This window comes from Lonchura striata, chromosome 24 (genome assembly GCF_050655825.1).
Source record: "Lonchura striata isolate lonStrDom1 chromosome 24, ASM5065582v1, whole genome shotgun sequence".
NCBI lineage: Eukaryota > Metazoa > Chordata > Aves > Passeriformes > Estrildidae > Lonchura > Lonchura striata.
In genome coordinates, this window is record NC_140726.1 from 7,620,568 (window position 1) to 7,648,147 (window position 27,580).

Sequence of the window (27,580 nt, forward strand, 5' to 3'; positions counted from 1 at the left end):
TGGGTTTTGGTTCCTAAATTGCCTGGAAAATGTGTGCGTGCACCAATTGGCAGCTGGAATACGAGGTCCACAACACAAGGAGGACATGGGAGAGCTGGAGCAGGTCCAGAAGAGGCCACGAGGTCCATAGAGGGGCTGGAGACAGGCTGAGAGTTGGGAATGTTGAGGCTGGGGAAGAGAAGGTTGAGTGGAGACCTCAGAGCACTTCCCAAGATCTGAAGGAGAAGCTGCAGAGGGACTCTGGATCAGGAACTGGAAAAGGGGAAATGGATTCAAACTGCAAGAGGGGAAGTTTGGGTTGGATGTTGGGAAGGAATTTCTCCTGTTAGGTGGGCAGGCCCTGGCACAGGTGCCCAGAGCAGCTGTGGCTGCCCCTGGGTCCCTGGCAGTGTCCAAGGCCAGGCTGGGCAGGGCTGGAGCAGCCTGGGGCAGTGGGAGCTGTCCCAGCCCATGGAACTGGATGAGTTTAAGGTCCCTTCCCACCCCAACCATCCCATGACTCTGTCATAACCTGACAAAGGCACCAAAAAAGGGATGTTTTGGATATTTTCTTATGCCTAAAACGCCCTTTAGCTTTTTCTTTTTTTTTTATCTTTCACATTTTCTTATTTTTCACCTTTTGCATCCTTGTGTTTTTCATGGTTGTGACCTCTCTAAATCCTTGCTGTTTTTTATGAATACCTCGTGATGCTGCTGTTGTTGTTTAGAATTTCATTGTGCTGTCAGTGTACCAGAAAGTTTTGGGTGTTCTATTAAAACATTTCCACTCTGCAACACCACTGCACATGGCTGCTGCTGGAAAAGGGGTGGCACTGGATGGGCTTCAACATCCCTTCCAACCCATCCCGTGATCCTGTGATTTATCTGCATTTGCATCAGTAAAATCACGTTCTAAAACCTCAATCCTTAACCTTTTATCTGCCTTACCCACACCAAAATCTTATCAAAGCAGCAGGAAAACAAACCAAGACCACCTTTGTCCAAGCCAGACCTCTTCCTTGGGATGTTTTTTGCTCCACAAGGATTCACCTTGGCTGGAACAGCTCTGCTGAGTCTCCACGTACACGTGAGAACTGGAGCCTCCACCCTGCAGTATTTTTAATTACTTGGAGACTTGCAGGACTGTTGATGTTCTAAAAAACAGCTCAGCCCAGCAAGCCAGGGGGAAAGAAATGCATTGATGTCAGTCAAATTTTTCCTTTATGAAATCGGGTCTTAAAAAACAGCATTGCCCTTTCCTGTGACGGGGAATGAATTCTGACTCATGAAAGGCTGTGGGTCTATTAATAAAAAAATATTAATGAAAGAAATGCTCTTTCCCAACAACTACTATCCAAAAAAAAAATGCAGAATGCCAAGGCATTTTTCATAAAGAGAGAGTTGTAAAGGCATGCAGGCAGGGAGAGGGGCTGGATCTATGAGCCAGGGGCCCAGGAAAAGAATTTAACTTCCTTTTTCTCTCATTTTGCACAGACAAGACCTTTAGAAACTGCATTTGTAAGACAGGTTCTTTCCTTCTCCTATCAGCTCCAGAATTTTGGCTGTGCCTGCTTTGCCTCTGTTTCCTCCACATCTCAAAAAAAAAAAAAAAAAGCTGGAAAATGCAGAGATGGATTTTTACTCAAATCCCTTCCAACAGGGGGTTCCTGGTGGATGTTTCAGGAGATTTTTTACAGGTAAAAATCACCTTCTCCAGCAGCGCCACCAGGGCGTTCTGAGACATCTCAATTAAGCACAAATCTCTGGCGTGGTTAATTTGCATCCTGGGCATTCATCTCAGAGAAATCTCACTGAAATTCTGAGTGTAATCTGAAGAGATGTGAGAGGAAGATCGACCTCATCCTTTGGAATCCACCAGTGCTCATAAAGAGCTTTTTTCCTCCCGAAATCGTCTGTGATCCCAACATTTCCCAGGAATTCAGCTGCTGGAGATAGTTTTTAAAACTTTTTCACTTCTTTTCTCAGGCAAGAGATATTTTGACCATTTAAGCTGCACAATGGTTCCTCTTCCAGGTGTGTTCCAGTTCTGAGGGCACTTATGGGAAGAGCTACAGAGGATATCCACCCGAACTTTTCTCTCAGAGCACACAGTGGGGGTTTTATTCACCACTCATCTTTTGGAGATTGCGTGGCCTGTGGGAAAAGCAAGGCCAGGCAATTTTTACCTGTTCTGATCCGTGACTGGGTTATTTCCAGTTCTAGATGGACAGACCTTGCACAAACTCAAAATAAAATCAAAATAATGATAGTAGGGCTGTTTAAACCCAGTATTAACCATGAATTTCTCCTCCCTCCTGAATGCAGCAAGCCCTGGGGGGGAGCCTGCTTGAAGAATGCTTTATTCTAGGCGTTCATTTTAATTACAACCCTAATTATTTTGGTACATGGCTATGACCCAGTTAACAAACCCACCTTGGGCATCTCGTGGTCTCCCCGACCCTGCCCATCTCTGCAAGGAGGGAACCTCAGCTGCCGGCCAAATTATTTTTGAAACAAGCGGTGGAACTGGTTGCTACATCTTAATGAAAATGATTTTTTTCCTTCTTTTTTTTTTTCTTTTTTTTCTTTTTTTTTTTTTTTTTGTTAAGGAGACATTTCTATGTATATAAACAGCCCTTCCTCCCCAACCTGGTTAGACAAGAATGTTCCTGGGTGTGGACTGCCTTGTATAATTAACTGCACAGCTGGAGCTTCTGATCCCTCCACGTCTGCTCCTTCCTTTCCTCCTTTCTTTCCCCCTGCATCCACCTGGGCGCGATCCGGGCGCGCTGCTCCTCCTCGGGAGCTCGGGGTGCGTCACCGGGGCAGGAAGGTTTCCTCAATTCTGCATTCCAGAGCCATTCCTCGCTGAGACCGGGACCGGGCAGAGCCTGCCTGCCTTGGAGGGGCTGAGAGACAGGAGCTGGGGCAGAGAGCGAGCAGAGGAAGCACCGACCCTGCTTAGGCCATGGAAACGGGGAGCGCAGCCAGGACGAACGGCACCGGCGGCAAGCCCGAGGACGTGAAGAGCCCAACTGCCCCCAAAAAAGAAGAGGAAGCCAAGAAGGCCACGAGCCCTGGCGGAGGTGAGAAAGAAGCTATAAAAGGCACGGGCGGTGCTGCGTTGGAGACAGGGCAAATCAAGAGCTCCCTCTTCTCTGGGAGTGACTGGAAGAGGCCCATCATCCAGTTTGTGGAGTCATCTGATGAGAAGAGGTCAACCTACTTCAGCATGGACTCGGCAGACTCCAAGAAGATGCAGTTCAGCAGCGGCCAGATCGGAGACATGAGGAGACCAGCCCTGAACTTCCCGGAGAAGGGCGACCTCAGGAAGTCCCTGTTCTCCTTGGATTCCAAAAAGAGCTTCCTGCCCGCTGACGGGGAAGGGAGGAAGTCCCTGTTCTCCGCGGGGCAGATGGGGGACCTGAAGAAATCTTCCCTGCCTCTGGTGGAGACGGGGGATCTGAGGAGACCCTTCAACAAGGCCGACAGAGCCGCGGGCTCGCGGCCCCGCGTGAAGCTCGAGGACGTTCTCTGCGACTCCTGCATCGACAACAAGCAGAAGGCTGTCAAGTCCTGCCTGGTGTGCCAGGCTTCCTTCTGCGAGCTGCACCTCAAGCCCCACCTGGAGGGAGCGGCGTTCCGGGACCACCAGCTCCTGGACCCCATCAGGGACTTCGAGGCCAGAAAATGCCCAGTGCATGGCAAGACCATGGAGCTGTTCTGCCAGACAGACCAGATGTGCATCTGCTACCTCTGCATGTTCCAGGAGCACAAGAACCACAGCACGGTGACAGTGGAGATCGAGAAGGCGGGCAAAGAGGTAATTTTATCCTCTTTTTATTCCTCCTCTCATTCCTTCTGTCCCCAGCAGCCTGCAGATGCCCATGTCACACCACAGCTTTTGCTCCTCAGCCTGCAACCCCTCCCCAGGTCGTGGCTGGGGTGGAATTCCGGGATGCAGTGCTGGTGGTGGGAAGTATTTAGTGGAGAATTGGTATTGCCTGGCTGCTGTTTCCATGGGATTGGCGTTCTCCTGATCCTGGCTGCAGTTAGGCTGCATTTAGGGATGGAGAACCTGGCTGCCAGCACACCTGACTTCCAGCAGAAGCTGAGTCAAAGCCCGAAACGCCAAGTTTTAAAAAATATTCTTGAGTTTTGACAGTGTTTGTGTGGTGTTGCCCACAGAAAGGTGGGCACTGCTCAGGGTCAGCACCTCCAGAATACAAATTGTCAAATCAGTTGCTGCTAAAGTTACGCATGGGTACTAATAACTATTGAAAATTGCTATCTCGGCTCTTGAGAGTGATATTAGGTTTTGGTTTTGTTTTTCTTTTCTGTTGAGCCACACCTATGGAAAAAGCTTTTTGAAGTTTAGATGGAAAAACCCCAAACCCTGGTGCACGCACAAAACCTGATCACTTCCCCTGAAGTGTTACTACAACGTGTTCAGAGCATGGATACCCAGGGAGATTTCACTAATGAAATGTCTTTCACCTTTGTTTGCTCAAATTCTCCTGTTGTTTGTTTTCTGGGTGGATGAGGAGGATTTCACTTGTTCTAGCAAAAAATCAGGGTCTCAACACGATTGTTGCTGCACATCCCCGTGGTAAAAGCAAGAAACTTTCTAAGCAGACAAGACAGGAGGGATGCCAATAAAGAGACCTGTAAAATAATAATTACATAAAACAACGTGCCTGGAGTCACACAGTCAGAACCTGGAAGGGCACTAAGATCTCCTAAACCCCAAACCAGTGCTGTGATGTGGTGACCAGGCAGACACAGGCACCTGCTGTGAGAAATTCTTGAGCTCCCTTAATGGGAAGAACAATTTTAATCTTTCCAAGGAGCTGGGAAGATTTATCTCATCAGGCTGAAAGAGCATCTTGTGTAGAGCTTATCTCTGGCTTCTCTGGTCTTTTCTCCTGCCGTGTCATCTCCAGCTTGCAGCCTCACTGAAACCAGACAAAGCCTTTTCCAGGTCTCAGACAGCCTTTCCCAAATTCCTGCAGGGCTTGCCAGCCTGCTGTTTGTTCCATAATTGCCTGAGCTCATGGTTTTGATGTCAGCCCTGCACTCTGCAGAGCCCTAACACAAAGCTGTGCCTGGCGTCTGCCAAGGTGTCCCATTCCTGCCTGGAATGAGGTGAACATCTGCTTCCTGAGGAAGCAAAGCTGCTCAGATCCTTCCTCCTGTGGCTGGAGACACACCAGCACCTCGATTTTAAAGACACAACCATGGATGAGCAGAGGACTGGGATTTAAATGCTGTTTGAGTTCTGTCTCTGAGTCCTTGTGCCACCTTTAGCTCCTGCACTGTCTCTGCTGCTACTCAGCCTAAAGGATGTAGGATTTATCAGCATGAATCATGCCCATGTGCAGAGTTTCTCCTGACAGAGTTTGATCATGTTGTAACTCGAGCAAGCATTCACTCAGACAAAAACAATTAGCAGGAAAGCTGTTGCCTACAAATGTTTGTTCCCACCCCTGATTTATTCACCAGAGGTGGAGCCTCAGCAGGAGCCACAAAGAGCAATGAGTATTTCCAAGCCCTTGGTGTTAACACATCTCCTTATCAAATCAGCCCAGCTGGAATTTCTGGCCACAAATTGGGAGGGTGGCTGGTGCTGCTGCCTTTTTGGAAGGGATCAGCAACGACCTCACACCAGGTCATCCCTATCCCTGTTCTCCCAGCTTGGCACCCCAGCAGCTCCAGAGCAGCTTTAAATTAAAGCTCCACATCCATTCTACCACTGGAGTGCTGAAATAATAAAGAAAGTTGTGTCCAGACAGAGCCTGAACACCGTGCTGGATGTTCAGGATTTATCTGCAAGGATTTCCTCATCCCTGGTTGTTGTGTGAGAGGCTTCCAGAGCTGGGGTTTGTTTTGCTGCACTGCCAGCCTGGGAGCTCAGCGGTTTGGTGGCACAGAAGTGTCACAGAACAAGCTTGGTTTAGGTGCACCTGCCCTTCAGGTCTGCAGAATGAATGCAGATTTCAGCCTGTCTTTGCTGTGGGTTGTAGGGAGGACTGGGGCTGTGCTCTAGAGCTGGCGAAGCTCCTTCTGAGGAATTAGGAAGCCCTGCTTGTCTCACTGAGCAGACAGAGAAGAGGAATGCAAACAAGCCAGAACACAGACACCTATAGTTAGAGCAGTGCAAAGGCTGATATCTCTGTCTCAGACAGAGAGCTCAGCAGCATCTTCCACTTTTCAGGAGCCTGGGGTGAGAATCACTCACCCCCTGTTCCTGCTGAGCAGACACAAGTGAAAGGCACAGGGACTCAGACAGAGACATTTCTCCCGACTTCCCACCCAGTGCTATTTGCGTATTTTACCCAGCAAACCTTTAATGCTCTCCCCAGATCCACTTTGCATTCATTTCCTGCTGCAGGTTTAAAGGAAAAGTAACAGTTTGCACCAGAACCAGTACAAAAAAACAGCCAGGAAAAGGTCGGTGAGGCTGGGGAATAACAACTCACACTTGAAAAGTGAGAATGCTCCACAGCAGCCTGTGCAGCCCAATAAAACCCTTGATTTATCAGCAGAGCCCCCCTTGGAGCCAGCATCCTTCATTCTGAAAGGGATCCTTCATCCCAAACCTGTTTTACAGGGCTGCTCTCTAAAAGAGACAACTTCACCCCTGCCTGCCAGTCCCAGAGCTGGAAATAAATAACCTGGTGTTACCTTCCAGCACCAGCCTTGGTGCTCAGCAAGCCAGGTCAGCTCTGCTGAAAAACACTTTGATCTGATTTTTTTTTTTCCTGAAATTCTTTATCTTTTAAAGCAAACTTCACTGTGAGCACAGGAAGGGGAGCTGTGTGCTCCTCCTTCCCACAGAGCTGCTCTGAAAAGAAAAGCTTTTACAAAGGCTGAGCCAGGCTTTGAAGAAAACCATCCACAGAGGTGGATCCAGAGGGGTTCCCATCCCTGCATCACTTTCACTGAGCAGAGAGCAAACAAAATTAAACCTTGGAAAAGCTTGGGGGCTCTTTTCACTGCTGCAGCGTGGCTGTGAGATTTTACCTACACCAGCTGTGGCTTCTCTGTGGGCACAGCTCAAAAAGAGATGTTTTCCTCAGAGTTCCCTGCAGGAACGACACTCTCCCCAGCTGGAAATTGGAGTAAATTTGACTGTTTGCCAGAATTCTGCATTAATCTACACTGAGGACAGAAAACAGGGAAAATCCACTTGTTTGCAAGCAAGGAATTCTCTCCAAGCTGTGCAGACTCAGCTTCTCCAGTGGCATTTTTTTTTTAGGATGCTGGCAGGGTTTCCAGAAAAACTCAGAAAAACTGAGATGGGAAAATTTCTGCACCCAGCAGAAATCACGTCTCAAACAACCCCCTGAGTTCCCAGCCACGGCATCCTGGCCCTGCACTGGGACAATGGGATGGAGCAGCACTTGTGCAGCTCCCTGATTTCTTTTGGGAGAAATGAGAAAAAATCAGGAAAATCAGGGAAAAATCAGGATAGATTCAGGAAAAATCTGGGAAAATCAGGAAAATTGTGAAAAATCAAGAAAAATCAGGGGGAAGTCAGGGGGAAATCCAGAAAAAAAAATTAGGAAAAACAGAAAAAAAAATCAGGAAAAATCAGGGGGAAATCAGAAAAAAAATCAGGAAGGAATCATGAAAAATCAGGTTAAAAGCAAGAAAAATCAGAAAAAATCAGGATAAATCAGGAAAAATCAGGGAAAACATCAGGATAAAATCTGGGAAAATCTGGGAAAATCAGGAAAAATCAGAAAACATCTAGAAAAAAAATCAGGGAAAAAGCCAAGGAAATATCAGGAAAAAAATTCAGTAAGAATCAGGAAAATATTATGAAAAAAATCAGGAAAAATCAGGAAAAAATCAGGAAAAATTAGGGGAAAATCAGAGAAAAATCAGGAAAAAGAGAAAAAAATCAGGAAAAAATAGTGAAAATCAGAGGAAAATCAGGAAAAATCAGGAAAAAATCAGGAAAAAAATCCGGAAAACAGGAGAAAACCTGGCAGGTTAATTAGCAGAGCTCTCCCAGCTGGGGACACAGGGCTGTTCCCAGAGCGTTCAGGGCATGATGCTGCTTGTGCTGCTGCTGCCTCCTTGCACAAAGCACTTGCATCATCGTGCAGGGCTCAGCACCTCCCACCTGCCTGTCCTCCACTGCCGGAGCAATCCCTGGTTTGGGGGATCCGTGTGGTGGAAAAGTCTCTCCTCCAGCCCGAGCTCCCAAAGAAAGGCTCAGCAGTCTCTGTTGTTGGTCTCAAGGCAGTTTATTGCAAGTTATCTGAAAGATTTTCTTCTGGGGCTGCTGTGGTTTGCTCACAGCTCAGGCAGAGGCACACACACACCCTGACATCCTCTCTGACCCCGACTGCTTCTTCTCTCCCACCCAGGGCTGCTGCTGTCTTTTATATGGGACATTACGTGTGACATGGTTACAGTTTTTCCCAATGCCTATTACCTATATTAAATAGTGATTTTCTATCTTTTATATGGTACATTATGTGTTACATGTTTATAGTTTTCCCCAATGCCTATTACCTATATTAAATGGTGATTTTCTACTCTAAACCAATCTGTGAGTGCCAACATCACCAAGAACATGGAAGTGAGGGGGAAGAAAGAGGGAGGACAGGGCAGGCCCAAATCCCAAATCCATCTTAAAACCTCTGACCCCCATGTACAAAACCAAAACCCCCCTGTACAGCACTCAAAAATTCTTCCCTCTACTTTGTGACTACTTCTACTGTAATATCTAAACTTTTGTGACTTCTTGTTCTTCCTGCAAGGCTGGTAAATCATTCCATGGCTCAAACCCCAAATCACAGCTGTTTCCAGCTGTTCCAGGGTCTCAAATGCTTCTGACCTGGGGTCTGGAACCTCCAAAAATGTCTGAGGGACATTTTGAGTTTCGACACTCCACAGCACCAGGGCTTTGTTCAGCTGTGCAGGTTTGGATGTACGCTCCGAACTTTCACTGAAGCCTCTTAACTGCCCTAATTACCTGAGGCTCTAATTGGGGATCCAATCTTAGCTTGAAGGTTCTCTGTGCCTTCAGTTCCCAGCCTGCTGTGCTCAAAAAAATTTGTCTAAATCTGGATTTCCTGTTTTTTTTTTCCTCACTTTTCCTGCTATTTCTGCTCTGGAGGGATCCCCACGATGAGGGTGTTGCTGTATTATTTCTCATTAGGATCTTTGAACCCCAAATCCTCCAATGGATTTGTTCTAGATGGTCCATCAAGGATTTCTGAGCCCGGAAAATCTGAGAAATATGAAGACAGATGGGAGTTTTCTCTTAGGGAGTGAACCTGAGGCACTGCCTGCCCCTAACCGCTGTGGCCCCCATACTGTGGCTGTTCATCTGTCATACACATGGGCAGCCCCTTTCCAGACCAAAAAAAAGCCTTAAAACCATCAGGAAATCACCTCCTGAACCCTTGATGTTGTTCTCCACCTCCAGAGAACCCTTCTTGAACCCTTCTGCCCATGCCACCAGTTTTTCCACTATTCCAGGGTCTCCCTGCACCTCTCTTTAACATTTTTTCCTATGTTTAGTGTGTTTTTTTGGTAGTATTTATTTAATTTCTTGCAGTTCCCCACAACCACACCTCCCTTCACGTCCCCTGCAGTCTGTGCTGGTGTTTCCCAAATCTGGCTGAGTGTGGGATTTGCATCCTGGCTATTGGGAGCATCTCTGTAATTTCCATTTGCAGCTCATAAACCTCGCTGCAAATTGTTGTGTGCCTCTGCTCTTAAATGGTTCTTACATCCCACACCACCTTTCTGAGGGATGTTGGAAGTGCTGAGAGTCAGGATCACTTTTACAAATAATAGTTCCCAAAATTCCTTGGAGACCTATCTTAATTAAAAAGGACTACAAAAGCATAATATCATTATCACCACCTTCCAGCCATCACTTGGTATTTTTTTTCCTGTCATTTTCTCTGCAAATCCCTTGAGTTTGGGAGTGTCCATGTGGCTATGAAAGTTCTGCTCTTCCCCAAAAATTCCTTCCAGTGCTTCTCTGTAGGATTTCACTCCCATTCTTAAAAGGATGCCCTGATTTTTGGGGAAGAGGAGAGAAAGAATTGCTTTGGAAATGATCTTTTTTACTTCACAAACAAGCAATGCCACCTGGATGCAGCTCTGTAGCCCAAGGAAACAACTGGAATTTGGGTGCAATTTCTCACATTGTTTAATGCAGTGGATAAATGGATCTGAAATATTTTCATCTCATTGCATTTCCCTGCTGTGCAGAGTCTTGATGCACAGGACATCTCCCACTGCACATGGGAATAGAAACCAGCAGGAATTCCTCCAAGTCGCTGCCTTGAAAATGTGAAAATTACGGGATCAAACTCCTGCCTTTGTTCTTTTGATCAGTAGCAGAGCAGATTTTCTCATCTGGAAGCCAGTGTGGGTTCCCTGGTGAAGCTGTGCCACAAAATCCCTCCCTGTGTGCCCTGAACCCCTGGGGAGGGGGAGAATCAGCTCGTGGCAGCGTTCAGGCCACTGCTGAGGGTGTGTGGATAATATTTGGAAAGCCAGTGCTCTCCCAGCTCCTAAAAGCAATGTGAGGATGCAGCTTTTGTGGCACTGAGACACCTCTGAGCACACTTCCCTTTTTTCTGCCCACTTTTCTTGTGTTTTATAAGGCAACGAAACCACCATGCAAGCAATGTCCCTGCAAAAACAGATTTTCTGAATTGGAACAGCTGGGGTTGTTGGCTCTCAGAGCAGCTGTGCTGGATTCCAGCTCCAGAGGGTTTTCAGACACTCGATTGGCATCAGGACAAGAGCTCCTGTCTGGGCTGGTTCACAGCTTCTTCCCTGCTCTTCATTTCCAGTGAAGAACTGAAAACTTTTAATAAAGACCCAGATTTTCACGTTCCATTTCATTCCTGGATGGACAGCTGGAGTGTGAGAGTGGATTTATCCATCCATGCCTCTAATTGTTGGCCTGAATTTCAGTGGTCTGGGTTAATCTTATGATTTTGCAGAAGATCCCACAGGAACAGCAGGTTCTCATGTTCTCCTAACATGACAGAACACAGGGAATTTCTGCCAACTCTGAAATTCCTCAACAGCTCTGGGCTGGGTGTCCCACAGCCAGATTGCCTCCAGCCGTGGCTGAAACCAACCTGCACAAACATGAAATGCAGAAATGCCCCAACAAAGGCAGGGGCAGCATCTGTGGAGGGATGGAGAATGGGAACGACCCAGGGAGGGATTGCTGGAGTTAACGGGGCGAGGCTTTGCTAACATCCAGGTCCAGGGCTGATCCAGGGAAAAAATAATGATCCAGGGAAACAGAGCATGGTCTCCACTGCCACAAATTCCTGTGCAAGTCTCAGCTCTGAGCTTCTCTGGGAAGCCACTCCACAACAAAATGCAAATTAATCCCAGCAAAGTTGCTGATCTCAGCCAAGCAGGTTGGCTACACCTCTTCCCTCCTCCTTTTGTGGCTTTTTTTTTTTCTTTGCAATTTTTTTTTTCCAAGCATTCCCCAGCTCCATCGCTACATGAAAGCTCTCAATTCAGAGCAAATTAATCCACAATCCTGTCTAAACAGAATTCCTGCCGGAGGCATCATCCTCTTGTTGCAACACTCGTCAAACGTCATTCCGTAATTACATGAAAACTGTTATTGCTGCACAGGCACACCCTGGGCTGGGCCCTGCTCTGCACACACAGCTGAATTTTGAAACAGCTCCCTTCCCCTGAAGCTCATGACTCCCATGTGATTAAAAGCAGCACCCTGACAGCCTGGGAGGTGGGTGCTGCTGCTTTGCTGAGGGAGCTGAATCTGCTGGGACGATGCCCGCTGGCACAGGTGATGATGCCCAGCGCAGCCTGGACCTCCCCGCTGCCGTGCTCAGCGTGGCAGGGCAGGCTCGGGGCTGCTTGGAGGGGCCACCCTCAGCCCCACTCACCAGGTTCCCTCCCCTCTCTCTCCTCTCCTCCCCACAGACCGAGCTGTCGCTGCAGAAGGAGCAGCTGCAGCTGAAGATCATCGAGGTGGAAGATGAGGTGGACAAGTGGCAGAAGGAGAGGGACCGCATCAAGGTGCGTTTGTTCACCTCTTCCTGCTCTAACCACTAATTCCTTCTCCCTTCCTCTCCCACATCCTTCCAGCTCTTCCTCACTCCATCCCTTCCCCAGCCTTTATCTCATCGCTATCCCAAACTCCAGGCCAAATCTTGGAGACAACAACTCCCACTGAAGTCATTGCGACATTCCCTGCGGGGAGATCCAGCCCTGATACAAAACCAAGGCACCTCCCTGCTCTGGCTCCTTTTTTAGGTCCTTTATGGCCCTTCCATCACCAGTAGCCGGGCAGATTTAGAAACAAAATCCACAAATAACCTGCAGAAGGGCTCTGGGTTGCCCAAATTGAGATAAGACAGCAGGAGCAGATGAATTTACCCCAACAAATATCTTATTCATGGTGGAACAGCTTATTTCCATGCTGAGAGAAGGCTCCTTTATAATTCTTGCACAGTGGTAAGGGTTGGAATAGAGTCATGGTATTATTTTTTTCATTTATAGCCTAACTGAATAAAGCAGTGAAAGCACAAGTTGGAGATACCCCAGAAAATTTGCATAATATTAACAGGCAAAGCCATTCTTCTCCCTTTTATGTGGTGCAAGCACATTGGCTCACCAGCTCTGCTTTTCATCTGCTTTATTATTACTATCATTATTATTATTATTATTATTATTATTATTATTATTATTATTATTACTGGAAACCTGACCTAGAAATTTTGACTCTCAATATAGTTACATTCCCAGTCCTTCTGAAGAATATTTCAGAGGCACCTCGAGGTCAGGCTTGTAAAAAGTGTTTCAGCATCCTTTGAAATGGTGGGAATTTGGTCCTCAGATTGTCCAGGAGCCAGAATCCTGATTTAGAATGTCACAGAGTGTTCTAAAGTGCCACCTGTGAGTGCATGAATTGAAATTGGAGATATGCTCTTACCGCTGGGAAGGCAGTGGCCTTTTTGGATTGCATCCATGTGATTATTGCAGGAGCAGGTATTGCTTCTCTTGGCACGGCTTTCCTGCAGCTGAGACTTGCATAGCTGGAGTTCCCATACCCTAAATGCTGAATCCTTGGATTTATCTCCCTCTGTCTTTCTGTCAGCAAAGAACTCAGTGAAATTTTAGTATTTTCTTGCTCCTCTTTCCTGCTGCCTCCTCTCCCTGCCCCTTCCCCATCCAGAATTACACCACCAACGAGAAAGCCACGGTGGACCAGCACTTCAAGGAGCTGATCCGTGACCTGGAGAGGCAGAGGGATGAGGTGAAGGCTGCCCTGGATCAGAGGGAGAAGATCGCCTCGGAGAACGTGAAGGAAATCGTGGATGAGCTGGAGGAGAGGGCGAAGCTGCTGAGGGAGGACAAGGAGAACAGGGAGCAGATCCACCAGATCAGCGACTCCGTGCTCTTCCTGCAGGTGACAGAGACCGCATTTCCCTTTTCTTTGTCCCTGTCAGGACTTTGGGATTTGTCCCAAAGACAATCCCAAAGAGGCAAAGCCATTATTCTCTTGGGATTTGTCCCAAAGACAATCCTGAAGAGACTTTGGGACAAATCCCAAAGACAATCCCAAAGAGGCAAAGCCATTCTTCTCTTCTTGGGATTTGTCCCAAAGACAATCCCAAAGAGGTGTGAACTCTCACGGTGAGATGGGGAGACTGAGTGGTGGTCAGAATCAAAATTTATTGTGGACTACATGTGCTTATAAACTTTTCTAGGAAGGCTAGTAATGTTTTATTACAATGATCGGGTTAATCATCACATAAACAAACTTACATGTTTCGCAGCAGCTCTTGCTTGCAGAAGTTGATTTTTCGTTTCCTGTCAGCCGGTTTTGATTCAACCTTCAGCTGGTCTTGATTCAATCCTCAAAGCTCTGCTTGTTCTTGCCAAGGCATCCTAATTAGCAGATCTCTTATGCTAATCAGGTCCAAAGTAGGCTGTGTCTTGTGTGCCAGTGTGAGCCTTCCCCAGTTCCCTGCACATCCTTGGCAGGGGTTCACGAGACATTTGGAGCTGTCCCTGCTCTGGTGGCTGAGGAATGGACTTGGACATGCCTTTGGTCTTTTATGGATGGCTGCAAACCATGGATAGAACATTTCCCTGCCCATCCTCCTTGCTTTCCTTGCACTATTGGAATCTAACATCAACTACTTCCCTCCGATTCAGCCTCCACATTTTCATGCTCCTCATGAACTGCCATCCCTTCCTTCGGCAGGAATTTGGGGCTCTGATGAGGAATTACGTGCCCCCTCCATCCCTGCCAACCTACAGCGTGCTGCTGGAAGGGGAGAGCATGAGCCCGTCCATGGGGCTGCTCAGGGACGACCTCCTCAACGTCTGCATGAGGCACGTGGAGAAGATCTGCAAGGCAGACCTGGGCCGCAACTTCATCGAGAGGAACCACATGGAGAATGGTAAAATAACCCAAATATTCCCCTCCCTGCTTCCCTGGAGTGCAGGGTCAGGGGGGGTGAGGATGATGAGCACTCCTGGTGAAGAAGAAAGTAAGCAAAGAGCTGGGGGGAAGTGGGAGTAGGGACTCCTGTAGCTGGAATTAATTCTGGAATATGAGAGTTATTGGAACGTGAATTCTGGAATATCAGAGTTATTCTACCTCTCCTATGTGGGGATGGAATCGTTGAGCTGCCAGGGATTTAGGGTATCTCATACAGGACAGCAAATTGGCCCCACTTCCCTGGATTTTGGTTCATTTTAGGGTTTCATGTTTAGGATTTAATGGGTTCAGCCAATTCCTGTGTGGAGTCAATATTCTTGCCCTGTGCCAGGCTCCAGCAAGCCCCTGGAAGTTTAGCAGGACATTTTCCAGGAGGGAAAACTCCACAGATCTGCTAAGGCAGCTCAGTGAAGGGTGAAGGCAGCAGCACAAAGGTGAATGTGTGATGGCAAGTTTGAAATCCTATTTGTACACTCAGTTAGCACATGCAGGGTGCTGGTGTGACATCAAATATTGGAAGTGCAGGGTTTGGAACTTAATATACCCTGCAAGCACTTGTCAGGGAGAAGGAAATATCTGAAAATCTCATTTTCCAAGTAAAAAGGGCTCAGTTTGGGTGTTCAGCTACAACTGGAGTGACTCTGGTTGTACTCCCTGTTCCACTTGGGACAGCTTTCCTGCCTGATTAATCCAGGGTGCTCCCCACACTTCAGTGATGCTTAAGGTGATCTTAAAGGTGAACAGAGAGGTCCCGGCCAACACCACAGCAGCAAAATTAATCTTTTACATTTATTATTATTATTATTTAATTGCTTCCTGATAATTACCTGTGGCTAAAGGACTTGTCTTGCATCAGGCTCACAGCTGAGATAAGGACAGGGCTCCACAATGGGGCTGTGCTGTCTGCACTCCCCAGGCTGCCTGTGGGAGAGCAAAATCCAAAAAACCCTGGGCACGTTGCCTAATCCCAGGGAATGACCTCTTGCCCCAGGAATAGCAGGGATGGCAAGGAGTGCTTATCTCACCTGGATTAATCTCTCAGCCATTGAGGAAGCCCAATACCAGGACAGCAGCGGGTGGTGTGAGGATAAATGGCACCCTGCTCTTCCAGGAGGATGTGGGAGTCCAAAAAATGCAGGGATAACCTCAAGGACAGCTTGTGCAGCACAGGGGCTGAGGAACTCTGCTGCAAATCTGCAAAATCACTGATAATTCACTCAAATTCACTCAAAATTGCTGATAATTCATTCAAATTCAATAAAAGAAATCTGCTGGAAATCTGCAAAATCGCTGATAATTCACTCAAATCCACTCAAAATCACTGATAATTCATTCAAATTCAATCAAAAAAATCTGCAAAAATCTGCAAAATCGCTGATAATTCACTCAAATATTTACTGGAGACCCCTCCTATATTAATAATTCCACTGTCCAGAGCCATCATTCTCCATCAGACATGAATTAAATGGACCAGATCCTTCTGGACCAACCTTCCAGGAAGGTCAGGGGTCCCAGAGCGCTCCGGATGCACAGCGAAATGCAGGATTTAAAATTCTCCCTGCCTTTAAAGTAGCACCAGAAATTGAACATTACTTACTTCCATCACTGCAACATTCCTATTGAAATTCTCAACACTCCACATGCTCCAGAATTACCGAGAAATTTGACAATAACTCAATATCAAGAGAGGACAAACAGATCCAACAATCACTTGTGTGAGTTTTTCTTTCTTTCTTCACCTGAAGCTGTGCACAATTTCCATCTGCTGGGCTGGGTTTTGCCAGTCTTGGAGCATTTTTCTTGGGCATTTTTAAAACCCAACAAGGTTCTGCAGTTCTGGTAGCTCAGGATAAAGCCTGATTACTTGTGGATTATTTTAATTGGGGTCTCCTCCATGTTACTGATGCTAGAAGTCACCGTTTTTTATTTGAAATCCATGGAATCCAAGTGCCATCACCATTTTTTAACTCCTGCCAGAAACCTGGGCGCTTCCAGGAGCTTTCCCAGGGACTCAGCTTGGATTCTGCCCATTTAATGAAAAGTTGGGAACAGGTGGGAAATGTTATTTATGGCGAGTCCCAGGAGCTTCAGAGCTCTCCTTTCTCCAAGCCATGGTTACAGATGAAAGAGGGCAGCACTCTGCATCCAGTGGCTGCGAGGGAATTAAATCCATTAAGGAACTGTGGAGTTATTAACTCGGACTCCCCCTGAGTCACTGCAACAAATTCATTTGCAGCTGGCTTGATCTTCTACTGTAAAAACCTTCCCAGGAAGAAATATTATATTAATGGAATGAAAGCTGCTTAATAGCAGACTCCAAAGGGAATCCATGTCCTTTTAGTTGTCATAACAGGTACCTGTGTGGTGAGGAGACAAATAATCAGGGAGCTTAAATAGCACCGAAATAAATGGGAAAAATAAAAGAAAAGTTTGTTCAGTGACTTGAGAATCAAAGAATGGAGCTATTTAAACATAAAACGTGAATTTACTTCCTTGCAGAGAACAATAGGTTTATAGAGGGCTTCAAAGAATGTTTTTATGGGTGAGTTTAGTGATAAAGGCTCATTTCCTGTGAATCAGTGTCAGAAATCCAAAGCCAGGCTGTGTAGGAGTAAGTCTGATCCATGAAACCTGAGCCAGCCACCCTTGTCCAAGAATTTAGAGCTGTTTGCAGCTCAGCTTTAGCATCTCTCTCTAAAAACTGGAGAAGCCAACCCATTGAACCCTCCCAGAAATGATTTCTGGAGCTTTAAAGAGTGGCAGTCCTCCATCAGCCAGGCTGTGCTCAGGCTGAGCACACAAAAGGAGCCAAACTCAAACTTTTGCAGTCATTTTTAGCCACACAAGATCATTCTGGTAGGAAAATGCCTCAACCCTCAGGTGTCCCTATGGATTTTAGAAGATCCTGTGGCTGCTGCGAGGTTGAATGCTTCAACTGGGCTCTGCCTCAGAAGGAACCTCATATTTTAGACCCTGGGCAGCTCCAGAACTGCTTTAGCTCCCAGACAAAGATCCCACAGGGGGATTTAAAGACCCCCAAAGTTCATCCCCGAGCTCATGCCCTGCTCTGCCTCTCCAGGGGACCACCGGTTCATGATGAACAACTACGAGTGGAACCAGCCCGACAACCTGAAGAGATTTTCCATGTTCCTGTCTCCCAAAGGTAAGGATGGCATCCCACAGCTGGGCAGGCTCCCTTCCAGCTCAGGAAAGGAGCTTCACTGATGATCTAGGCCAAAATTTCCTCTCCCTCACATCTCAGATCCATCCCTCGGCGTGTTTTGTGTCCAGCTTACAGAGCTTTGACAAGGTTTTGCCTCAAAGCAGGCAGAAAAGGTTCTCAGTTTTATGGGGAAGAGCTGGAGTGGCTGAACTCTATCCAAGAGTGAATATAGGGGAGTTTTAACATGGGTTTCCAGGATAAAATCAGTGTTTTTCTCCACCCAAAGCTTATCTCTCTGTGCTATTAAGAAAGCTTCACTGAGCATTAAGATTTTACTTTCAGTACCAAACATAATTTTTCCTTACAGGGAAAGGACAGAAGAAGTGAGGAACATGTCCCAAAACAAAACAAAACAAAACAAAACAAAACAAAACAAACAAAAAGCAGGAGTCTGGAGCTCCCCTGTGAGCCCTGACATGAGCCCTGGTGATTTGCTTGTCCCACTTGTGTGGCCACTGCAGGATGAATTTTTGGAGTGAACCAATGTTTCCAACACATCCAGCTCTAAAACCACAGTTGGCATTCCTAAATTGGCACCCAGAGCAAGGAGCTGAGAGTGCTGAAAGCCCAGGCAAGGCGAGGGACCGAGGAACAGGAAGGGTGGCACAAAACAAGTAACCAAATTTCAGCCCTGGCCGGGTTTTCCAGGTGTTCCCAGCTGCTGCTCTGCAGACAGAGGGTGGGCAGGGACAGGGACATGGCAGCAGGGACAGAGACACTCATCGAGGGCACATTCCTGCCCTGTTTTGGAATTTCCTGAGGATAACCCAGACCCCAGCGCTGAGCCCTTTGTCTGTATTGCCACTTTGCCCTTCTCCTCTGCCCTCAGCCCACAGCTCCGTGGCAGTCCTGAGGATGTTTGGAGCAGGGCTGGCATTCCCATTTCAGTGCCAGCAGGACTTGAGCAGGTCTCTTCCCAAGTTCAGGGGCAGAGGGGTGTTTTTGTAGGGTTGGGTTTGTTTTTCTGCTCTCCTGCCTCGAGGTTTGCAGGGAAGTTCTGCTGAGACCACAGACTCAGCTCTGCACCTGAAACTTTCCAACCCTGAGGGAAGTTTGAAAACCAATTTTAACATAGCACAAGCTGAGCTTATCTCTACCCAAAATCTGGAGCTTTCAGGTGGAAACAGCCCCAGAGGCATTAAAGGGGTGTGGCAGGGAGGAACACTGGGCAGTCATCCCTTGGGATGGGGATACTGCCCAGCCTGGCAAAAAGGAAGGGCCAAAAAGAAGCAAAAAGCCATTTTGGCAGTGGCACAGCATGGTCAGTGCTGTCAGGAGTGCCTGAGCTTCCCACAGCTGGGAGAAGAGGCTCCAGCTGGGATCCAGCATTCCAACTTGCTGGAGATCCAGGAGGGATCCCCAGGCACTGCCAGATCCACGTGGTGATTTGTGTCCAGAGAGCTGCACAGCCATCCCCCTCCTCCTGCTGCCTGCCCAAATGCTGGGGGATGCTTTATCCCACCTCCACATCCCGGGGGATGCTTTATCCCACCTCCACATCCGTGTTTTCCTGGAAACACAGACAGTGCTGCCTTCCCAGTTACTCACTCTGTGTTTTCCACCAACAAAGTGACTGTGGCCAAAATAAACAAGCCCACGACTGCACACAGAGCTTGTGCTGCATGGGGATTGAGCAGAGCCCAGCAGGGCCAGGCTCAGGAGGGATCCAGCTGCTGGAATTTGGGGAGCAGGATGAATCAGTAGGCAAAGCAGGAGGTGACCCACTTGGCTTGCAGGCTGGCTAGCCAAGGATCACCCCATGAATAATGCAACATCCCCATCATGGTTTAATTCTCCGGAGCTCTCTGTGCCCTGTCACTGTGGCATCAAAGCCCAGCAGTGCAGTTGATTTCATCTTTGTTAAAGAATCCCAAAAAATGGGAGGGGAAAAACGAGGACCACCCTTGGCATTGTGTAACAACCTTGGAATCCCTCAATATCTCATGGATGCAGCTTTGACACACACCCTGTTTCTGGCTAGGCTGGGTCCCTGCAGATTCTGCCCCAGGCCGCAGTGGAAAGTCTGTTTGTTGGACTGAGGAATGCTCTGTGCTAATTACAGCAGCCCAAACTGGGGAGCTGCTTCGATTCCAGCTGAACCTAGTGGTTTTAAGCCCTGCTTTAAGTCAAGACTTCCACTGCTCTTGAGTGTCATAATAAACTGCTTCAAACTGAAAGAGAGGAGGTTGAGAATGGGATATTAGGAAGAAATTATTCCTGTGATGGTGGTGAGGCCCTGGCACAGAGAAGCTGTGGCTGCCCCTGGATCCCTGGCAGTGTCCAAGGCCAGGTTGGATGGGGCTTGGAGCAACCAGGTATCCCTGCCCATGGCAGGGGCTGGAATGGGATGATTTTTAAGGTCCCTTCCAACCCAAACCATTCTATGATCCCGTACTTGCTTGCAGGGATGACAAGATGAGGCAGAGTGGCATAAAACATTTCAAACACTGCCTCAAAGACAAATGGACAATCTGTTCAACTGCTCCACGCTCCTTTCTGTCCTCTCCCACTAAGCTTTCTTCTCCTGATGTGTCAAACAGTTTGGCCAAAGCCAGGAGGAGGTTGGAAAAATCATCTTTGAACGAAGAGTGGAAGGGACCCAGGCACACAGATAGAGAATTGTGTAAAGAGAAACACATCTAAACCAGAGAAGCAGCCCACAGGATGGCAGCAGAGCAGCTCCAAGAATCCATCTTCTTTTTGCTTTCCTGGGAGCCCAGTGCCTCCCCAAAGGGCTGCAGCAGCAGCAGTCAGTGGAAGCCTGGGGCACGCACTGGCACAGGGCTGGGAAATGTTCCTGTCCTGGTGTCTTTGGAGCTCTGAACCCACAGCTCTGCCTGAGTGCCCAAAGCTGAGCTGGCAATTTCCTGCAGCTCCGTGGCCTGAGAGCTCTGCTCACTGCAGGAGAAGCCTGCTCCCCATTCCCTACCACCCAGGGATAAACCCAGGTTCTCCTCTGCTGCCTGGGCCCAGATTTCTGTTTTGGGGCTGCTCCCAGCTTGGTGGGGACCTTTCCTAGAGCAGTGCCAGGCACAGGCCTCTGAGGCAGCTCGTCAGGAGCCGACTGCTGAACTGGATGCTCTTGTTTTGCAGCCAATTTCAACCCACGGTCATGGGAATTTTCCTCCTTCCAAGCGACCGAGGAAACACTTGGTACGGGTAATTCTGCCTTCAGTTTGAGAGGATCTAACCCCCCGTGCCACAGCTTTCTGCCTGACTAACCCATCTTTCCTGCTGCCCCTCTCGGCTGCCCTGGCGCCTGAAAACCCCAGAGCCAGCTCCTGCTGGGCTGGCAGCACTGTCTGCAGTGCTCTCAGTGCTCAGAGGAGGGAAAGGCACCCCTGCTTCTCCCTGATCACAGAGAAACGAGGTGCAAAACACACCAGGCAGCTGGCAAAGATCCCCAGGCCCTGAACATTCAGAGCCTCTGAGGAGGTTGTGGCAGAAGAAGGAGGAGACTCCAAACACTCCCAGCCACTCTCAGAAGCACAAGGTGCTTCTTTCTATCACACCTTTTATGAATAATTTCTCAAAGACACAGCCTGGCCCACGTTCATGCCTTTTCTTCCCAGATCCCCCATCTTCCTTTTCCAACATTTTCCTCCTCTGCTTCGTTCCTACGAGGTCCAGCTCCAGCCTTTCCCTCCGTGCTGGAAGCAGCCAGGCAGAGCCAGCTGGGGAGTTCTGGTGACCCCAGCCACACCTCAGCCCCTCCTGCCTTCCCCAGGCAGGGCCGTGTCCCTCTCATCTGACCCTGAGGAGGCCAGGAGGGGAAACTTTGATGGTCTGAGTGAAGCCTGCCATCGCCCTGTCCTCAGATTCCTTCTGGCAGCCAGGGTCTGACCCTGAAGAAGGCCAGGAGGAGAAGTTTGAGTGGTCTGAGTGAAGCCTGACATCTCCCTGCCCTCAGATTATTCTGGCAGCCAGGACCTGACCCTGAGGAGGCCAGGAGGAGAAACTTTAATGGTTTGAATGAAGCCTGCCATCTCCCTGCCCTCAGTTTCCTTCTGGCAGCCAGGGTCTGACCCTGAAGAAGCCAGGAGGAGAAGCTTTAATGGTTTTAGTGAAGCCTGCCATCTCCCTGCCCTCAGTTTCCTTCTGGCAGCCAGGGTCTGACCCTGAAGAAGCCAGGAGGAGAAACTTTAATGGTTTGAGTGAAGTCTGTCATCTTCCTGCCCTCAGATTCCTTCTGGCAGCCAGGATCTGACCCTGAAGAAGCCAGGAGGGGAAACTTTGATGGTTTGAGTGAAGCCTGCCATCTCCCTGCCCTCAGTTTCCTTCTGGCAGCCAGGGTCTGACACTGAAGAAGCCAGGAGGGGAAACTTTGATGGTTTGAGTGAAGCCTGCCATCTCCCTGCCCTCAGTTTCCTTCTGGCAGCCAGGGCCTGACCCTGAGAAGGCCAGGAAGAGAAACTTTGATGGTTTGAGTGAAGCCTCCACTGCTGGGAGGAAGGGCAGTGCTGGAGCCATCCCTCCTGCCCCGGGAGGTGCAGGAGCTGCTGCTCTCCAGCCACACCTGAGCTCTGGGGCTCTCGGGAGAAAGGCTGGTCCCACACACAGCCGCCTGCCCTCGCCTGCCTCGTGTCCCTGGGAGAGCAGGGACAGGGCTGTCCCCGCCGTGCCCCCAGCCAGGTGAAGGCAGTGTCACAGGTGTGTTTGGAAATGCCCCCCTGCAGCCCCGTGGAATAACGCCGCCTCTTTATCTTCCAGTAGGCAATGGCACTAAGCTGCCTTTTCAGTTCTCCTCGGTGGGACAGAATCCGCCCGGTGACTTCAGCAAACAGTCTGATGGGAGCCTCTTCACTAAGACCGGTACTAGGAACTGAGTGTTCCCCTTCCTCCTGCCCCTCTTGAGGTGACAAACCCCCCTAATCCTGCTCTGTCTTCCTGGAGCAGTCCTGCGCCTTGGTCTGCCTGCCAGTCCCTCAGGCACCTGCGCAGGAGCAATTCTGCTGAAACAGGGCAACAAGGAGTGTTCAGAAATATTAAAGTTTTGTCTAGGGAACAGGTGGAGGGATTTTAAATTTCATTTCTAATGGGTAGGGATACATTTCAGATGATTTTTGAGGAAGGCACCATGGCCGTTTGCCCCTCTAGTTTCATCACTGAAAAAATAACACGAAGAGCACAACCTTATAAAAGAAATGGGAATAAGAGCCCTCAGATGGTGAAAACCAAGACCTAACAGCTCCTTTTCGTGCTTTGCTCTATTCAAGCAGTTTTGGAATGGCTTCCCCCTACTTTACCTGCTTGTAGGAGCTGCCTCACAAGAACTAAACCCCCATTCACCATCTCATCACCCTGCTTCCCACCAGAGTTGGGATTCAAGAGCACCAGAACCTGCCCAGCAGAGTCAGGTTTAGCTGGAGTTGGAGGAGCAGGGCCATGGTGTGATGATGCCCTGACATTGGCTGTGGCACTTCAGGGCTGCTGCACCCCCGGGGCAGAGCAGGGCTGGGGTGCTGGATGGGGGTCAGGGCTTATCAAGCTGCCAGAGGAACAGCAGGAACCCCAGGCTCAGCTCTTTGCACTAATTAAACAGCCTGCAGTGCTCTCTGCAAGAGCCAGAATGCTGACTTTGGGACTCGGCCTGAATTTAATTGGTCTGATTGCATTCCACCTCTCTGCATTCCTCAGACGTTTTAATTAGCCAGACCTTCTTTCCTGCCTTTTCCTGCCTGGTGGGGTGGTGGAAGAAGCATCTGTCTGTCTGTCCCACCCTGGGGATGGCTGCATTTCCATGTTGAGCAATGCAATACTAACGAGGTGGCACTTCCAGTCCTGCTGCTGGTCCTGGGGACACGGACACGAGGGTGGCAGTGGCAGGGGCTGATCTGTGACTGGCTGTGTTTTGTGTTTTGTGTTTTGTGTTTTGTGTTGGCACAGCCTACCCCTCCATAGTGAGGCACCAGTCTGCAAAGGTGACGCCACAGACGTGGAAATCCTCCTCCAAGCAGTCTGTATTGGTAAGAAAAAGAGCAATTTTTTTTCTTGGGAGAGCTTCAGCCTGTTCCAGGGGGGCTTCAGGAATAAGGATGGGTCCTTTGGGAGTGTGGAAAGAAAAGCTTCAACCCCACCGCTGCTGTTCAGGATGCAGATTAACCCCCCAGTTTTCACAGCCCTAATCAATGCCACAAAAATGATGTTTTGATAAGGTTTTGGGCTAAAATTTGATGCAGAAGATAGGGACTGTGCAAATCCTGTAAAATGATACCGATAGCACTTTTCCTTGTCACCCACTCTGTGACATCCACACTGTGTCAGTGACACCAGAGACAACCACATGGAAGTGCCTTGCTGGTGGTGTCCCGCAGTGGGCAAATGCAGGATCCAAGATGAGGGTCAGGCTGTGATCAGAAATCACCACAGCATCTCCAAGCCACGGGTTTCACACTGATCATGATAAGAGGCACGGGGCAGTGATGTTTTAGGGCTTGTAGTCCCAAATACACAACCAGTTAATGCACTGCCTCAGGAGCACCGAGTTAATCAGCTTTTATTCACACCATGCTGCATTAAGGCCTTGCATGATCTGAATTAAGATTGTCAAGCTTTTGCCACCACAAATGGAACGTTTTTAAATTTTTTTTTGTCATTTCTGATTGCATATTTGTGAGATTTGCTGTTCTGTGGAAGTGAGACCTGTAAGGAGCAGAGGGTCAGGAACTCAGAGCATTCCCACTCTGAGGGAAACACACAACAGGTAGAAATTGCAGCTGCATCTGCTCCATTTTCAAGGCTCCCCAGCAGGTGAATTCCTGTGGAAGGGATGTTCTTGGCAGATTCTCCCAGGAAATCCAGCCTCGAGCCTTTGAAGTTATTGCAGCAAGCTGGCAAAATTCTGCCATCCCTTCTGCCTTGGGTTTGACCCTCTAAAACATCATCACCCAACATCCATTGTGTTCCCAGGGATTTTTCTTTAATCCCCACAGAGAAAATCTGGGTAACTTCTCCCACCAACCCTTCCCTGCGCCCCTTCCTCTCCTGTTGCACACATTTGTAATGACCATTTCCTTTTTATAGCAAATATTCACCACACAGCCTCAAACCCAACAACTGAGCTGATAAATATAAGCATTTAAAAGCACCAAAATAGAAATACATATTGCTGCAGTATCTCTGCAGGAGCTTTTATGGTCTATTGGGCCAATAATCTGGCTTTTAAAACAGCCTTAAATGTGTATTTAAGTAATATACATTCTAAAAGGTCTGTAAATATGAATTTTCACAAAGGACTGTGCTGTTTAAGGAGGAAGGTCTTTTTCACGCCCAGAGAGCTCTTTTTAATGAAGCCCCCCTCTTTCATATCTTAATTCTGTTGGAAATTAAAGCCATAAAATGAAAAGAATCTCGACAAAAGGGAACATTGAGCAGGGAGATGGGCTGGGGTTGCTCTGCCCGTGTTTCCTGCTGTTCCTGCTATTCAATAGGGCTGCTGTGCAAAGAGTTTCTTGATTATCTTATCCCCTTTCTTCAGCTAGTAAAAAAAATATCTTACATGGCAGAGTTTCTATTTTAACATTGTGTTATAACCTAAAAATATATTTAACACGCTACTTAAGAGAATAAATACAGCATCACTTTCTAACATTACACATATAATAGTCACGGTAATATTTGCAAGAAGCTGATCATAAAATCGGAGTTTTTCATCCATCACGGATGGACGGGGGCGGGGTGTGGGGAAGGAAAAGGAGGGTGATGTTCCCCCCCCCTGAATATCAGCTAGCCCAGAGATCCGAGGCTGTGAGGGGAGGAATATCAGGAGATGGCAAAGATTCCCAAAAGAGGCTCTTACCCCGAAATACGTTGATTCAGCTCTCTTTATTCTGTGGTGTCCAAGGGGAGAGAGGGGCAAAAGAGAACAGGAATTGTCAGGGGTCTGTACAGACTTTGGACAGGGTGGGCATCCCTGGTTCTCCTGTTGGGGCAGGAAGGAGGGTCCAGGGTCCTGGGGAAGGGGAAATAGAGTGCCATGAGCTCAGTGTAACAGGAGGGGCTGGAACTGATGTGCCCCAAATTCTCCCTTGCAGTCCCACTACCGCCCCTTCTACGTCAACAAAGGCAACGGAGCCACCTCCAACGAGGCGCCCTGAGCTGCTGAAGGACGCGGGGAGAGCCGAGCGGATTTCCACGGATGCAGCTGCTCCCCTGGCACCCCCCTGCTGCAGGGGAGGCATGTCCTGTCCCCTCCTTGTCCCCCTCCCCGTGCCCAGCCGCTCTGCCCCTCCTGGGAGTTGTGGATGATGCTTGGGTGGCACCCCCTGCTCGGCAGCTGTCCCCTTGTCCCCAGAGCTGTGGAACCCCAGTGGAGGCCCCGAGCTGGATGTTCCCAGAGCTCTTCCCAAGCTCCAGCTTCTCCCGTGCCTCCCCACCCTGGGGACATCCCCCAGGGTCCTCCATCCGCTCAGCGCTGCTCCTCGCCTGCCAAAAACTCCCCAAAAATCTGGATTTTCCCAGAGCTGCTGGAGGAGGACAGAGAGGCTTTCCAGCCCATTCAAGTGCCCCTCCAGCCACCTTTTCAAATTAAGAAATAAAAAGCAAATCCATCCTAGTAATACAAGATTGATTAGATGCCATAGGTGCTGGGTGCTTTTCTAGTTTGTGGTGGTTTTTCTTAATTCCCTTAAACCAAAATTGATTTATATACTGTAGTTCATGTATTTTATATTTTTTTTTTCCCCCTGCAGTGAGCAATGAGAATTACCGCCACAGCTTTTTTGCTCAGGATAATAATTTTGTATTTGTGCCCTGGACAGATGAATCACATCCAGGGCTGGAGAACCATTCCATGATCTCCCTGAGGTGATTTTCCCCCTCCATGGACAAGCTGGAGGGTTTGGTCCATGCTGTGCAAGGGGAGAAAAGGGAATAAGAGCCCTCAAATAGTGAAAACCAAGACCTAACAGCTCCTTTTCATGATTTGCTCTATTCAACCAGTTTTGGAATGGCTTCTCCCCACTTTTTCCTGCTTGCAGCACCTTGCTGAGGGAGGTCCTACCTGAAAATTCCTTCCTGGCTCAACCCTTTGCAAAAACACTCATGGCTTTTTAACCCAACACCTCACCCAAAACTCCTGGGACTGAATGTTGGTTGCTCCAGAGCACTTGAAATGTCACTTTATGATGATTTTTAATTTTTTTTCCCCTATAAAGACCAGAGGGGGAAGGGGCTGGCGTGGTAGGGAAGGATGTGACAAAAGGGATGTGAAAAAAGGGATGGAATTGCTGGGAAAAGCACTGAGGGGTTTGAGGATGTGTATGAAAGGATAAAATCAGCCCCCTCCAGGTCTCACTGTTTTCTTCTTGAGCAGGTCCACTAAAACCTTCCACCGCCTCCTTTTTATGCTCCAAAACATGTAAATGTTTATTTCTCCTCTTCCTCCTCCTCAGCTTGGATGTTAAAATCCCCCCATCCCTGAGCAAGGCTGTGTGGTGCCAGCTGGAACCTGCCTGAGGCCACCACTGTCCCTTTCCTCCCGCTGTCCCCTCCGTGCCCCCACAGCCTCTCTGCTCCCTTTCCCCTCCCCAGGGCCCTCCCCTGCCCTTGCACACCCAAATTCCCACAAGGAATGGAGCTGCTCCCTGTTTGCCTCAGCCCTGGAGACGCCAGGACCCCGCTGGGGTCCCCCTTTTGCCCCCGGGATGGGGCACGCCCCAGCCCTGTGGCACCTCTGCTTCCCGGGGGGTTTTGGGGTGTGCAGGAACTGCTTGGATCCTGTCTTGGTCAGCAAAGCCAGAGGGATGATGATGATGATGATGATGATGATGATGATGATGATGATGGTGATTCCTCCTCAGACAGGACACAGCTGTGCTGGTGATGTAAACGAGGCCCCTCCCGTGGGCACCACACTGCAGAAATAAAGGAGAAAGCTCCATGTTTGACCAAAA

At 48.6% G+C, this 27,580-nt stretch overlaps 1 protein-coding gene across 4 annotated transcripts; it reads left to right on the forward strand.

Moving 5' to 3' along the window:
• The first annotated feature begins 2,715 nt into the window (after window positions 1-2,715).
• Window positions 2,716-27,580, forward strand: TRIM29 (tripartite motif containing 29). Of its 4 annotated transcripts, none has more exons than XM_031506832.3 (9): window positions 2,716-3,802; window positions 11,935-12,030; window positions 13,190-13,423; window positions 14,225-14,423; window positions 17,544-17,627; window positions 20,781-20,840; window positions 22,398-22,499; window positions 23,574-23,653; window positions 25,721-27,580. In XM_031506832.3, the coding sequence occupies exons 1-9, from the start codon at window positions 2,948-2,950 to the stop codon at window positions 25,781-25,783; spliced, it is 1,773 nt and encodes a 590-aa protein (XP_031362692.1). In that variant the 5' UTR covers window positions 2,716-2,947; the 3' UTR covers window positions 25,784-27,580. The 4 variants fall into 4 exon arrangements, with proteins under 4 accessions (XP_031362692.1, XP_085416346.1, XP_085416348.1 ...); XM_085560220.1 differs by having other exon boundaries at window positions 2,798-3,802; window positions 22,401-22,499; XM_085560222.1 differs by lacking the exon at window positions 22,398-22,499 and having other exon boundaries at window positions 2,798-3,802.

Bases quoted from the DNA above. Each gene is read 5' to 3' on its own strand.
- TRIM29 (XM_031506832.3), top strand. From the start codon at position 2,948: ATGGAAACGGGGAGCGCAGCCAGGACGAACGGCACCGGCGGCAAGCCC. The intron at 14,424-17,543 runs GTAAAATAACCC...CTGCCTCTCCAG, and splicing joins GAGGAACCACATGGAGAATG to GGGACCACCGGTTCATGATG. The intron at 17,628-20,780 runs GTAAGGATGGCA...CTTGTTTTGCAG, and splicing joins CATGTTCCTGTCTCCCAAAG to CCAATTTCAACCCACGGTCA.